The sequence below is a fragment of the Abrus precatorius genome, unplaced genomic scaffold, assembly GCF_003935025.1.
Source record: "Abrus precatorius isolate BTA unplaced genomic scaffold, Abrus_2018 Scaffold10, whole genome shotgun sequence".
Taxonomy (NCBI): domain Eukaryota; kingdom Viridiplantae; phylum Streptophyta; class Magnoliopsida; order Fabales; family Fabaceae; genus Abrus; species Abrus precatorius.
In genome coordinates, this window is record NW_020874292.1 from 29,290,808 (window position 1) to 29,303,676 (window position 12,869).

Genomic DNA, 12,869 nt, shown 5'->3' on the forward strand with positions numbered 1-12,869 from the left:
GCAAAGGTTGAAGCAAGTGGGAAATGGATCTTGTCGTCACTCGTCACATGACTCTTTCATACTATAAATAGAGAAATGTTGTTTCAACTCCCTTTTTTTACAATATAATATTGAGTGAGAAGAAAGAGAATGGAAAGAGAAGTATGGAGTATGATGGGGACTTATGTAACATAATAGAAGGAAATTAAAATAAATACATATATTATATGAATTAATTTTATAAATAACACAATTCTTATGAATATGCACCCGCTGACTCAGTCCACGTTCCGTGTATCTTAATTATTTTATCTAGCAACTTGTTTGTACAGCACAAGCACACGACCTTTCCTCTCTTCTTCCTTTTCTCATTATTTTTTCCATTCAAATTCTTTATTTGTTTGTGTTTTCCTTTTGAAAACAAATATAGTATTAAAAAAAAAACTATCAACATACTCCTCTAAACATATATTTTACATGATTAGTTTATTTTACGTAGATGTTTGAAGTGTTTAATAATAAGGAAGGAAAGAAAAGAGTATAGAGTTAAATCCATATACCATGGTGGAGGCTGAAACGAAACAACGTAGGAGAAATGTTCTTCTCATGTGTTTTGGAGTACGTGCATGCAGAAAACAAAAGCTTCAATTGGTGCCTCGTGACATGGAGGAGAGAGGAACAAGCAATAGCAGCAAAGCTTCAACAGCTGTGGATGAAAAGCCTCTTAAGAAAATCGCAGAAGCTTTCAAAGAGCTTTCAAACGCTGTTACTTCCGAAGGCTCAGAGGTCGATGTTGCTGCTTTCTCTCGCGCTTGTGCTTTCGTTTCTCCCCTTTTTGGTTGTGTCGGTTTCCATTTCAAGTTCATAGAGATGGATTACGTTTCCAAGGTACGAAGCCAAATAATAACAACAATTTTATGGCTTTAATACATTTTTAATTATTAGTTAAAATTTATAAAAATAACAAAAAAATATTAAATTAAGAAGGCATTATTTTAATTTTTATAACATAAATAATAAATTATTTATTAATTTTTTAACATACTCAGTATGAAAGTTCTTTGATTTTATCACGTTAAGTTAAACACAAGTTTAAAAGCAGAGCTAATTATATTATAATCACTAATCATGCTGACATAAACTGAAAATTACGTATACATTTTCAAAGTTGAGTTTAAGAGCTATTAATATCCAAATAAATATGCACTAAAAATGATATTTTATTTGAGAAATTCACATTGACATGCACATTTGAATGTCAATCGTAAAATATTCGATCATACTATGGTCCCGTCTACCTGTGCTACATATATGTGATGTTTCATTATTGTGTTATATATGATTCAGTTTATGTTGTTTGTATGTGTTAATGACAGGTTAAAGATATAACAGAGGCATCAAAGTCCTTTCGGACATTAGAATCTATGGTTGATAGAGATGTACAAACAAATTCTGTGAGAACACAAGGAAGCCATTCTAGAAATCTTTTGATGATAAAACGTGGACTTGATTTTCTCAGGGTGCTCTTTGAGCAAATTCTACTCACAAAGTATGTTCATCCTTTACTAATTACTTTCTCATTATCATATTTTTTTAAGAAGATGTCAGAGCATGTGACACTATATATATATATATATCATGTTTAAATGCTTTAACACCAGTGCTAGACAACAATGAGTAATTATTCTATTTACAAATTTTAAATTCGAGTTCAAGTGAATAAGGTGAAAAAGGTGTCCTATCGAGTAAGGTGTGAACCTCAATTATGTAGTTTTTAAGACATTTTTTCGTATAAGGTTTTCAGGACTTTGATTAGTCATAGTTCAATGGCGAGTAGGTTTGAAAACTCTTATATACAAGACTTATTGTATTTGTAAATTTACAATTTATTTTAAAATAAACCCTTTTCATAAAAGTTTATAAAATAAAATGTTTGTTATTAAAATTGAAAAATGTGAATCAATTTCGTCCTTAATATTAAATATTAAAAATAAGTGACAAAATATTGATACGTCATATTAAATCTGACAAGGGATTTAAAATGACAACATTTTGGTTTAGTATTTTCTTTCCATCAATTTTTATCCTCCATGAGAAACTTCAATAGCCTTCATCTTCTATAGGTTCAAATTTAGAAGAAATTTTAGATCTTCCGAACAAAAAGCTTGTGTTTCCTTTCCTCCATAATTGACCTCCATCAACCTTACTCATCGTCACAGATTGCCAATGGTGGGAAATGCACATAAATTCGTAGTATCATAAAAAATGCACATCAACTGAGGATGATGACTAGAACATCTCACTCATTTGAGTGCTACTCTGTTTCTATGTCAGGCTTGTTAGGATGATTTTTTTTTCTTCATTCAAACAAGAGATTGGATTTTGTTAAATAAAACATTTTCTTGAAGAGAAAATAAATTTAGAATTGACCAAAATTTTTAAAATGCAGAAAAGTTTTATTTATTTTTAAATATCAGGAAAAACTGAAAATAAATGACACTCTTGGCTTATTCAAAGATAAAAAAAAAGTACTTTCTTTTACAGTAAAATTGATTATCATAATTCCTATGGCTTACACATAACAAAGAATCATTTTCCTATTTAAGCACATGGATCTTGTGCACAAGAAGCAGAGTGTTGGCAGTGTAGTATAGTAAATTGAGTTCTTATAGTTATGTATTATGGCAGGGGAAATTCCATTAGAGATGCAATTTCCAAGGCTTATACACAAATATTTAATTCATATCATGGTTGGGCACTCAGAAAGGCCGTTGCTGCAAGGATACATTACATCCCTTCAAAGCAGCAGATAATCAGGAAACTCTGTGAAGATGGTAAGTCTAGTATCACATTAAGTTTTCTGAGGTTTAATCATGTCAAATACTTCACTTTTCTTTTTATTTTAATCTCTTCAAATAATATTTTTTGTTTTAATTCTTATATTTTTATAAATTTTTGTTTTTAATCCATATTGTTGATTTAGTCTACTAAGAGAATGCAAATGTCATTTTTTTAGTTGAATCACATAAGTGAGACATACTAAAATCAATAATTTACTAAAATGTTTTAAAAAACTAAAACAAAAAAATTATTAAAATTGAGGATTAAAAATATATTTAAACCAAAATAATAGAATTATACTTATCCTTACTATACTAGCAATTTAGCATATATATGTCATAAGTTTAATAACATTATGTTATGATGTTAATGTCTCTCTTTTTTCTTTAATGTGATGTTCTGCAGAGTCTTCAGCAGGGGACCTTATGCAAACTTATATCTTGGCATCCCCAGCTCTGCTCCAATACATAGAGAAAATATTCCTTGAAAGAGAATTGGGTATAGATTGGTGAACCTTTTTTTTCTATTCAGTTTAAACAAATTGTACAATGCAATGATATGTTTCAATTGCTTTGAATAATTAGCCAAGTATTTTGAATTTGTCATTTATTTGTAATCATTTTTATGGAAAATACTTTATTTGTCTAATCATAAAACTACTCTTGCTGTATTTTGACAGAAAAATTGTTGTTTGTAATTGTGCAAATTGTAAGGGTTTGTTTGATTTAGTTTTGATTTTTAATTTTTAAAAAATATATTTTAAAACAATTTTATAAAACTGTTTTTAGAAAAATAAAATAAAATAAATTTTGTTTGATAATTCAGTTTTTAAAACTGTTTTTAGTTAAATTTTTGTTAGTTTTAGAAAGAAAAACAGAAAAATAAAAACAAAAACACCTAAATAACAATTCTGTTTTTCAGTTTTAAAAACTGAAAATAAAAATTAATTTTTAAAAATAGTTTTTAAAACTTACATTAACAAGCAAGTTTTTCTATTTTTTAATTTTAAAAACTAAAAAATCTATTTAAAAAGAGAAAACAAACAAGCTCTAAATCTCCTAAATTTTCATATCCAACGAATTTTGGTTAAGTCTGAAAAAACTTAGGGAAATAAAGAAAAAACAGCTAAAGAAAAAGGTCTTATTGTTAAGAAAAGAGAACTTGATAGTGAAAATTCTTTAAAATTTTAAGTATACAAAAAATGATTTTTTATGTCAATCAATCAGGCATGAACAAAATTAAATACTTGTATTTTTTAAAATTATTGTGTGAACACTTTTTTTATATAAAAATTATTTCTGATTCTAATATTTCATACTTAAATGTTCAATGAATAATAATATACTTTGAGTAGAGAAAAATAGTGATGGTAAAAAAAGAAGCTTGATAATTATTAATGCGTAATTTAAACATAAACATAATAATAATAATATAATCATCCAAACTTAGTACACATATAAAGGATTATATATTGTTGTTGTAAATAAATACAAAATTAATATTTTATTTATAATATTTTTTATTTATTCCTTCTTTAAAATTGTTAACGTGAGATTTGAATAATGTAATATCTTTTTAACAAAGGAAACAATCATGGTTCGTAAAGAATAATTAGCAGAAAATATAATAGTGGAAGTGTAAAATGGAGGAATATTTCAGTTCCCGTGCTTTACATTATACAATCCCATCTTCAAACTACGACAAATAAATGCTTGAAGGATGTTTATATATATATACTAAAAATCAGTATCACCAACGTAAAAGAAAGGAAAAATTAATGATTATTTTTCATGTTAAAAATGGATAATTATATGAAGAAAAATCACTGGCTTGTCCTTTTCCCCAGAATTATTTAATCTATCTTATCAAGGTCAGAAAATGGAAAACCCTGCCAAGAACCACATCCATATGTTTTTTTTTTCTCGATCGTTAAGTTATAATGTTATTCAAGTTGAATAAAATCATAATGAATAATAATTTTTTAAAAACATTTAATACAATTATATTCAATAAAAATCAAATTAAAAATCATAAGTGAAACTTAAACAACATGTATCTTATAGAACTTGAATCAAGCGGATCAACAATTAAATTATCAGAATCTATAAGAAAAGGGTTTCATAACATAATAATGTTAGAAAGTAAGCCAAAAAAATAGGCTATTCTGTTTTTTTTTTTTTTTTTCTGTTGTATGCCATTAGCTGTCTAGCTATAAAAGCTGATACATTTTCTGTAATGAAATACGACATACAAGTTTTCTCTTCTGTTTCACTGTATCTCTTTCTCTATGAGTTTTATGTTCCTTTATAGTATCTAGAGCAAAGTTCGTGTAAAGTGGCCTGTGAAAAAGTGATGATAGAATTAGAAGGGTTGTAAAGTGTGTTGAAGACTGTCTTGATTCTTCAAGATCGTGTGTATTGGGAATTAAGCATAGTTTGAAGATCCTGTGAAGATTCTTTCATTAGAAGACAGGAGGATGGCTGGAAATGGTAGTATTATCCAAAGGGCTCTACCCGTTTTCGATGGGAAGATGTTTGATGATTGGCGAATCAAGATGATGGCCATATTTGGATTTCAAGATGTCTCAGATGTGATAATGGGTGGTCTTGAAGATCCTGGGAAGAAAGCTAGTGAAGAAGAGAGAAAGAATTACAAGAATCAGCAGAAACTTGATAGTAAAGCCAGGTTTCTACTGTATCAATGTGTAAGTCTGAGAATCTTTAACAAGATATCGAGGGCAACAACTACCAAAGAAGCATGGGAGATTCTTGTCAAGACATATGGAGATGATGACAAGAATAAGAAGGTGAGACTGCATACGCTGAGAAGAAAATTTGAGCTTCTAATGATGGAGGAAAATGAGTCTATTGCAGAATATTTTGACAAAGTTCAGGAACTTGTTAATGCCATGCGGGCATGCAAGGATACTATCACAGATCAATCAGTGGTTGACAAGATATTAAGAACTCTACCTGACCGATTTGATCACTTAGTGGTTACAATTGAAGAAACACGTGATCTTGATTCAATGGATTTAGAAGACCTGCAGCATTCGCTCGAAGCTCATGAGTGTAGAATAAATGAAAGGAAAAAAGTTCAAGAATTGGCTCTTCAGGCAAGAACTGGCTATAAAGACAAGAGTAAAAATTTTGGCCAGAAGACAGACAGAAAATATGTGACTGATAAGGGAAAGTTGAAGTTAGCAGGTGAATCCAAGGAAGGCAATCAAGAAGAAACTTCGTCTGGTGATGAAAAGAAAGAATGGAGGTTTGATAAAAAAAAGGTGAGGTGTTATAAGTGCCAAAAGATGGGGCATTTTACTCGTGAATGTCAAAATGGTAATGGAGTGAAGGGTAAGAAGAGTCAAGCACATCTTGCTAAAGAAGAAGAGACGTTCGATTATGAAGCTGTAACATTGATGGCACAAACTGATGCAGTAAGCAATGATGAATCTTCCTGGTATCTTGATTCAGGATGTTCAACTCATATGACCGGGAGAAAGGATTGGTTTGTAAAAATTCAAGAAACACCATCACATGGAAAAATCAGGTTTGCTGATAATAGCAGTCTGACAGCAGAAGGCGTTGGAAGAGTTGTGCTACGGGATCTTGATGGAAGAGAAATTGTGGTTGAAAATGTGCTATACGTGCCTGGTTTGAAGACTAATTTGATGAGTCTTGGGCAGCTTCTTGAGAAAGGTTTTACAATGAAGATGGAGGATAACAATTTGAGTGTTTTTGATCAAAACAAGAGGGCTGTGATACAAGCTAAATTGTCACAGAATCAGACTTTTCAGATTGCAATGAAGACGATGAAGCATCAGTGTTTTTCTGCCTCAGAGGGGAAAATTGAATGGGTATGGCATCAGCGATTCTGTCATTTAAACTTCAGAGATTTACATCAGCTAGGAAAAAATCAAATTGTTTCTGGACTTCCTAAAATCAGCATTCCAGAAGAGGTGTGCAGGGAGTGTGTGCAGTGCAAGCAAACTCGTATGAGTTTCAGCAATGCAGTATCTCTGAAAAATAGTGAGAAATTGGGACTTGTTTATTCTGATGTGTGTGGTCCCATCCAAGTTGAGACACCTGGAGGTAACAAGTATTTTTGCACTTTCATTGATGATGCCATAAGAAAAATTTGGGTTTATCCTATCAAAAGAAAAAGTGAGGTGTTTGATGTTTTTCGAAAATTCAAGAGACTTGTTGAGAAGCAGAGTGGAATGAGGCTGAAGGTGCTACGAACGGATGGAGGTGGAGAGTATGTCTCCAATAACTTCATGAAATTCTGTGAGGAAGAAGGGTTGGAACATCAAGTCACACCACCGTATACACCCCAACACAATGGCTGCGCTGAAAGGAAGAATAGAAGTTTGTTAAATATGGTAAGGTGCATGCTACGTACCAAAAATCTGCCTCAATACCTATGGGGTGAAGCTGTCCGCACCGCTTCCTATGTGATGAATAGGTGTCCCACTAAGAGACTGAAGGAGTTGACACCTGAGGAAGCTTGGACAGGTGTAAAACCAAGCGTAACACACCTCAAAATTTTTGGATCTCTATGCTGGAAACGTGTACCTGATCAACAGAGGCAGAAGTTGGATGATAAAGGTATACCACAAGTGTTAGTGGGGTATCATTCAACTGGAGGTTACAGGCTTTTTGATCCAAAGACTAGACAAGTAAGTATTAGTAGAGATGTTGTTATTGATGAAACAGCAAAATGGAACTGGGAGCAGCCCGTGCCCGATAAAGCACAGTAAAAAATGTTACTTGTTGATGAGTCAAAATCAAATGAGGAAGAATGCAGTGATTAGGAGGTGAGGCGTTCATCTCGTATCAGGCAGCAACCAACACATCTCCAAGATTATGATCTTGGACATGATTCTTTGGTCTCCACCGAAGGCAATCTGATTCACTTTGCTCTTGTTGCGGAGGCTGAACCTCTCACGTTTGAAGAGGCAAAGAAAGACAGAAGATGGTGGAGTGCTATGAAGGAAGAAATCAGATCAATAGAGAAGAACAACACCTGGGAATTATTGGATATGCCAGCTGATAAGAAACCAATTGAGTTGAAGTGGGTTTACAAGACAAAAGTGAATCCGAAAGGTGAGATAGTGAGACACAAAGCTTGTTTGGTTGCAAAAGGATACTTGCAACGAGAAGGGGTGGATTATGGAGAAGTTTTTGCTCCTGTGGCACGTATTGAAATAGTTCGTTTAGTAGTGTCAATGGCTAACCGAGAAGGTTGGAGCATGCATCAGCTAGACGTCAAATCTGCGTTTCTAAATGGATTTCTTGAGGAAGATGTTTATGTTCTGCAGCCTCAGGGATTCAAGAAAGAGAAGCATGAGCACAAGGTGTATAAACTCAAGAAGGCCTTATATGGCCTAAAACAAGCTCCAAGAGCTTGGAATAAGAGAATAGATGAATTCTTGTGTCAAGTGGGGTTTCTAAAGTGTGTATCTGAGTTTGGAGTTTATGTTAAGACTGTGATACATAACAAGCTAGAAGAAAAACTGATAATCTGCTTGTATGTGGATGACTTACTCGTGACAGGAAGCAGTGAGGAATTGATAAATGAGTTTAAATCTCAGATGTTATCTGAGTTTGAAATGAGCGACCTTGGAAGATTGAGTTACTTCTTGGGTATTGAGTTTGTACAAACCAAGTCTGGAATCGTTATGCATCAGACCAAATACGCATCTGATTTGCTCAAGAGATTCAATATGCTGCAGAGCAATCCTGCAGGTACACCATCAGCAGTTGGTCTGCATCTTGAGCAAAATGCTGCTGAAGAACCTGTTGATCCAGCAGTCTATAGAAAGATGGTTGGAAGCTTGAGATATTTGTGTCATACCAGGCCTGACTTGAATCACAGTGTTGGGTTAATAAGTAGGTTCATGCAAGAACCCAAGCAATCACATATGACCGCTGCAAAAAGGATCTTGAGGTATTTACGTGGAACGACTGAGTTTGGAATTCTGTTTTCCAGGAACACTAACCATGAGGATATGAAGCTAATTGGTTTCTCAGACTCAGATTGGTGTGGTGATAAAGGTGATAGAAAAAGCACAGCTGGTTACATTTTCTTTATTGAAGGAGCTCCAATCAGCTGGAGTTCTAAAAAAGAGCCTGTAGTTGCTCTTTCATCTTGCGAAGCGGAATATATTGCTGCTGCTGAAGCAGCATGTCAAGCAGCATGGCTGGAGAAGTTGATGAATGAATTGAAGATTAAATTGAAGTCAAAGACAACACTTATGGTAGACAACAAATCTGCCATTGATTTGGCTAAGAATCCAATCTGTCACGGTAAAAGCAAGCATATTGAAATTCGGTTTCATTTCTTGTGTGATTAAGTTAATCAAGGAAAGCTGAATGTTGATTTTTGCAAGTCAGAATTTCAGCTTGCAGATATCTTTACGAAAGCTTTGAAATATGAAAGGTTTAAGTGCTTGAGAGAATCTATTGGAGTTGTTTGTATGAAAATATTTTTGGCTTAGGGAGGTGTGTTAGAAAGTAAGCCAAAAAAATAAGCTATTCTGTTATTTTTTTTCTGTTGTATGCCATTAGCTGTCTAGCTATAAAAGCTGATACATTTCCTGTAATGAAATACGACATATAAATTTTCTCCTCTGTTTCACTGTATCTCTTTCTCTATGAGTTTTATGTTCCTTTAAATAAATGTTTAAAATCCAACCAAACAATAAGTGAAGGCGTTAATTAATCGATTTTATTTTCTTAAGCAGTTTAGTATTAATTTGAACTTCGCACTATTGGCCTTGGACTTACAGATTTATGTGCTCCCAATCATGAAGTCAATGGTCACATTACTGGTTCATATTATGAATAGTGAAATGTTGTTTGAACTTCCTTTTTGTATAATAATTTTTATAATAATGACTAAGAAAGAGAAAGGAAAGATAAGAATGGAATATGATAGGGACTCAAATAATAATAATTGAATAAATGAGACGATTCTTTTGAATATGCATTATCAGTCCACGTTCCCTGTATCTTAATTATTCTATCTGGCTACTACTACAATACTAGCCCACCACCCTTTCCTCTCTTCTTTTCCTTTTCTGGTTACTTTTCCATTCAAATTCTTTCTCTGTTTCTGTTTTCCCATTGAAAACATATATAATGTAAAATAATATTATCAATATACTTTTTCGAAAAATATACATTTTAATGTGTTTTGCATGATTTGTTTATTTACAAAAAAATCACAGATCATGAACAAAAGTATCAAAAAATGTGTTATAAAGAGAGTATATTTATCCTTATATAGTATTCCTTGTACAGTGTAAGTTTGGCGTGAATAAATAGATACTTGAAGTGAAGTGATTAACAATAAGGAAGGAAAGAAAAGCGTGTAGGGTTGAATCCATACACCATGGTAGAGGCTGAAAAGAAAAAAAGTGCTCTTCTAATGTGTTTTGGAGTACATGCATGCAGAAAAAAAAAGCTTCAATCGGTGCCTCGTGACATGGAGGAGAGAAGAAGAAGCAATGGCAGCAAAGTTTCAGCGGCTGTGGATGAAAAGCCTCTTAGAAAAATCGCAGACGCTTTCAAAGATCTTGCAAATGTGGTTACTTCCCAAGGCTCAGAGGTCGATATTGCTGCTTTATCCCGTGCTTGTGCTTTTGTTGCTCCTCTTTTTGGTTGTGTCGGTTTCCATTTCAAGTTCATAGAGATGGACTATGTTTCCAAGGTATGAAACCAATTAATAACGACAATTTTATGCTGCTACTATGTTTGTATTAGAGTTTGCAGATGCACAAAACTTTGTGTAATGTTATGAAATTCAAAGTTTTTATTAAAAATTGTGAGAATGAGTATATTTTACAATTTTAATAAAAAAATATTAGTATTGTTATTAATGCATTGATTAACATTTTTCTGTTACAAATATACTTATCTTAATCACATTAACTCATTTAGAATGAAAATGTTAAACCCTATCATTACTTGAAATCAATTAGACAATGTTTAGAAATATTTTTATTTTGTAAAATTAATTTTATTTAAGTGTAATAAATTTGAAGTGATTTTTTTATCAAGTATGCTTGTAATAAAATTTAAAATTAATTTTTTTACTTCAACATACAACAACAATAAAGTCTTATCCCATTAAATAGGATCAACTTAAAGGTTTCAACAAATTTTATGTTAATTGTCAACGATCTGACACAACACAATGTGATTTTTTGTTTGACAAATCATTATGGGCATTTCAATATCAATTGTAAATTCGATCATACTATAGTCTTGTGTATTGTGCTTAGTAAATGAAGGGGTTTAGGCATGTTATGTTTTAATTGATCATGTTTTTGTGTAAATGACAGGTTAAAGATATAGCAGAGGCATCAAAATCCTTTCGAACATTACAATCTATGGTTGATCAAGATATACAAACAAATTCAGTGCGAATACAAGGGAGCCATTCTAGAAATCTTTTGAAAATAAAGCGTGGACTTGACTTTCTCAGAGTGCTCTTTGAGCAAATTCTACTGACAGAGTACGTTCGCCAACTTTAATTACTTTATCATTATCGTATGTAGTGTATTTTGTTTAGAAGATAAGCAGAGCATGTCACTAGTGGTAGACAACAATGATTAGAGAATAAAAATCAAAAGAAAGTGGCAATTGGATGACAATGGATGATTCCACTTACAAATTTTAAATCTGAGTGCATGTGGAAAAAGTAGCCGGTTGACTTTGGTGTAAACCTCAATTATGTATTTTTTTTCCAAGGTATTTTTGGTTTAAAATTTTTAAGGATTTTGATTATTCATAGTTATGCTTTGACCTTTTCCAACGTTGAGGAGCAAATTCACATCTCTGGAAACATTTATATAAAAGAAAAACTGTATTTGTAAATTTATTTTGTATAATTTATTTTAGAATAAGTTCTTATTTTCATCCCTCATATTATAGAAGTTGTTTCTTTGATTTTTAAAATTCATAAGATATTAGTCTCTAAAATTATAAAACATCAATTATATGGATATACAAAACAGAATAATTTTTCTATTTTAAGCACATGCATCTTGTGCACAAGAACCAGTGTTGGCAGTGATACTGAATTCAGTTCTTATATGTCTTCTGGAAGGGGAAATTCGATTAGGGATGCAGTTACCAAGGCTTACACACAAATATTTAATTCATATCATGGCTGGGCATTGAGAAAGGCCGTTGCTGCAAGGATACATTACATCCCTACAAAGCAGCAGATATTTAGGAAAATTAGTGAAGATGGTAAGTCTAGAATCACATTCTATTCTATGTAGTTAATATGAAAGTGTTTGTAACTTGTAATTTTAGTGGGTTGAAGTGTTTGAAAATTGACACCAATTGTTTTCTGAGGTTTAGGCATGTTAAATGCTTCATCTTTCTTTTACCCCCTACACCCCAGAAAATAGAATTATATTGATTCTCACTAGTAATTTTGCATATAGATGTCATTGGTTTAACAACATTATGTTATGATGCTTATGTCTCCCTTTTTTTTTTAATGTCTTCTGGTCCAGAGTCCTCGGGAAGGGTCCTTATGCAAGCTTATATCTTGGCGTCCCCGCCTCTACTCCAATACATCGAGAAAATTTTCCTTGAAAGAGAATTGGGTATAGATTGGTGAACCCTCTTTTCTACTCAGTTTAAACAAACAAATTGTACAATGCAATCCCCTATTGATGGGTTATGAATGAGATGCTCATTGACGCTTCGGATAAAGTACTTTTCCGAATGGAGATATTTCTATTGTTTTGAATAATTAGCCAAGTATTTTGGATTCGTCATTAATTTGTAATCTTTTTGACAGAAAATACTTTATTTGGCTTATGACAAAACTAGTCCTGCGGTATTTGAAAGAAAAATCGTTGTTTGTAGTTGCGCGTAATGTAAATCTCCTAAATTTCCACATCCAACGAATTTCGGTAAGTCTTCAGAAACTCAGGAACAGAGAAGAAACTGCTAAGGAAATGTGGAATTTAAGTTTGGCATAAATAAGCACTCAGTACACGAGCAATACTAGAAAAGTAAAAGGTC

At 32.4% G+C, this 12,869-nt stretch overlaps 2 protein-coding genes across 2 annotated transcripts; both read left to right on the forward strand.

Annotated features, from left to right (window-relative positions):
- Window positions 1-395: 395 nt before the first annotated feature.
- On the forward strand, window positions 396-3,497 carry LOC113852680 (accelerated cell death 11-like). Its single transcript, XM_027483023.1, has 4 exons — window positions 396-867; window positions 1,356-1,528; window positions 2,668-2,813; window positions 3,226-3,497. Exons 1-4 carry the CDS (start codon window positions 541-543, stop codon window positions 3,330-3,332), a joined length of 753 nt encoding a protein of 250 aa, XP_027338824.1. The 5' UTR covers window positions 396-540; the 3' UTR covers window positions 3,333-3,497.
- A 6,644-nt stretch (window positions 3,498-10,141) lies between these two features.
- LOC113852681 (accelerated cell death 11-like) lies at window positions 10,142-12,459 on the forward strand. The gene is made up of 4 exons (XM_027483024.1): window positions 10,142-10,533; window positions 11,168-11,340; window positions 11,935-12,080; window positions 12,353-12,459. The coding sequence occupies exons 1-4, from the start codon at window positions 10,216-10,218 to the stop codon at window positions 12,457-12,459; spliced, it is 744 nt and encodes a 247-aa protein (XP_027338825.1). The 5' UTR covers window positions 10,142-10,215.
- Window positions 12,460-12,869: the final 410 nt, after the last annotated feature.

Coding starts and splice junctions, on each gene's coding strand:
- LOC113852680 (XM_027483023.1), top strand. CDS start 541: ATGGTGGAGGCTGAAACGAAACAACGTAGGAGAAATGTTCTTCTCATG. Junction 868..1,355: donor AGATGGATTACGTTTCCAAG/GTACGAAGCCAA, acceptor TGTTAATGACAG/GTTAAAGATATAACAGAGGC. Junction 2,814..3,225: donor CAGGAAACTCTGTGAAGATG/GTAAGTCTAGTA, acceptor GATGTTCTGCAG/AGTCTTCAGCAGGGGACCTT.
- LOC113852681 (XM_027483024.1), top strand. CDS start 10,216: ATGGTAGAGGCTGAAAAGAAAAAAAGTGCTCTTCTAATGTGTTTTGGA. Junction 11,341..11,934: donor GAGCAAATTCTACTGACAGA/GTACGTTCGCCA, acceptor GTCTTCTGGAAG/GGGAAATTCGATTAGGGATG. Junction 12,081..12,352: donor TAGGAAAATTAGTGAAGATG/GTAAGTCTAGAA, acceptor CTTCTGGTCCAG/AGTCCTCGGGAAGGGTCCTT.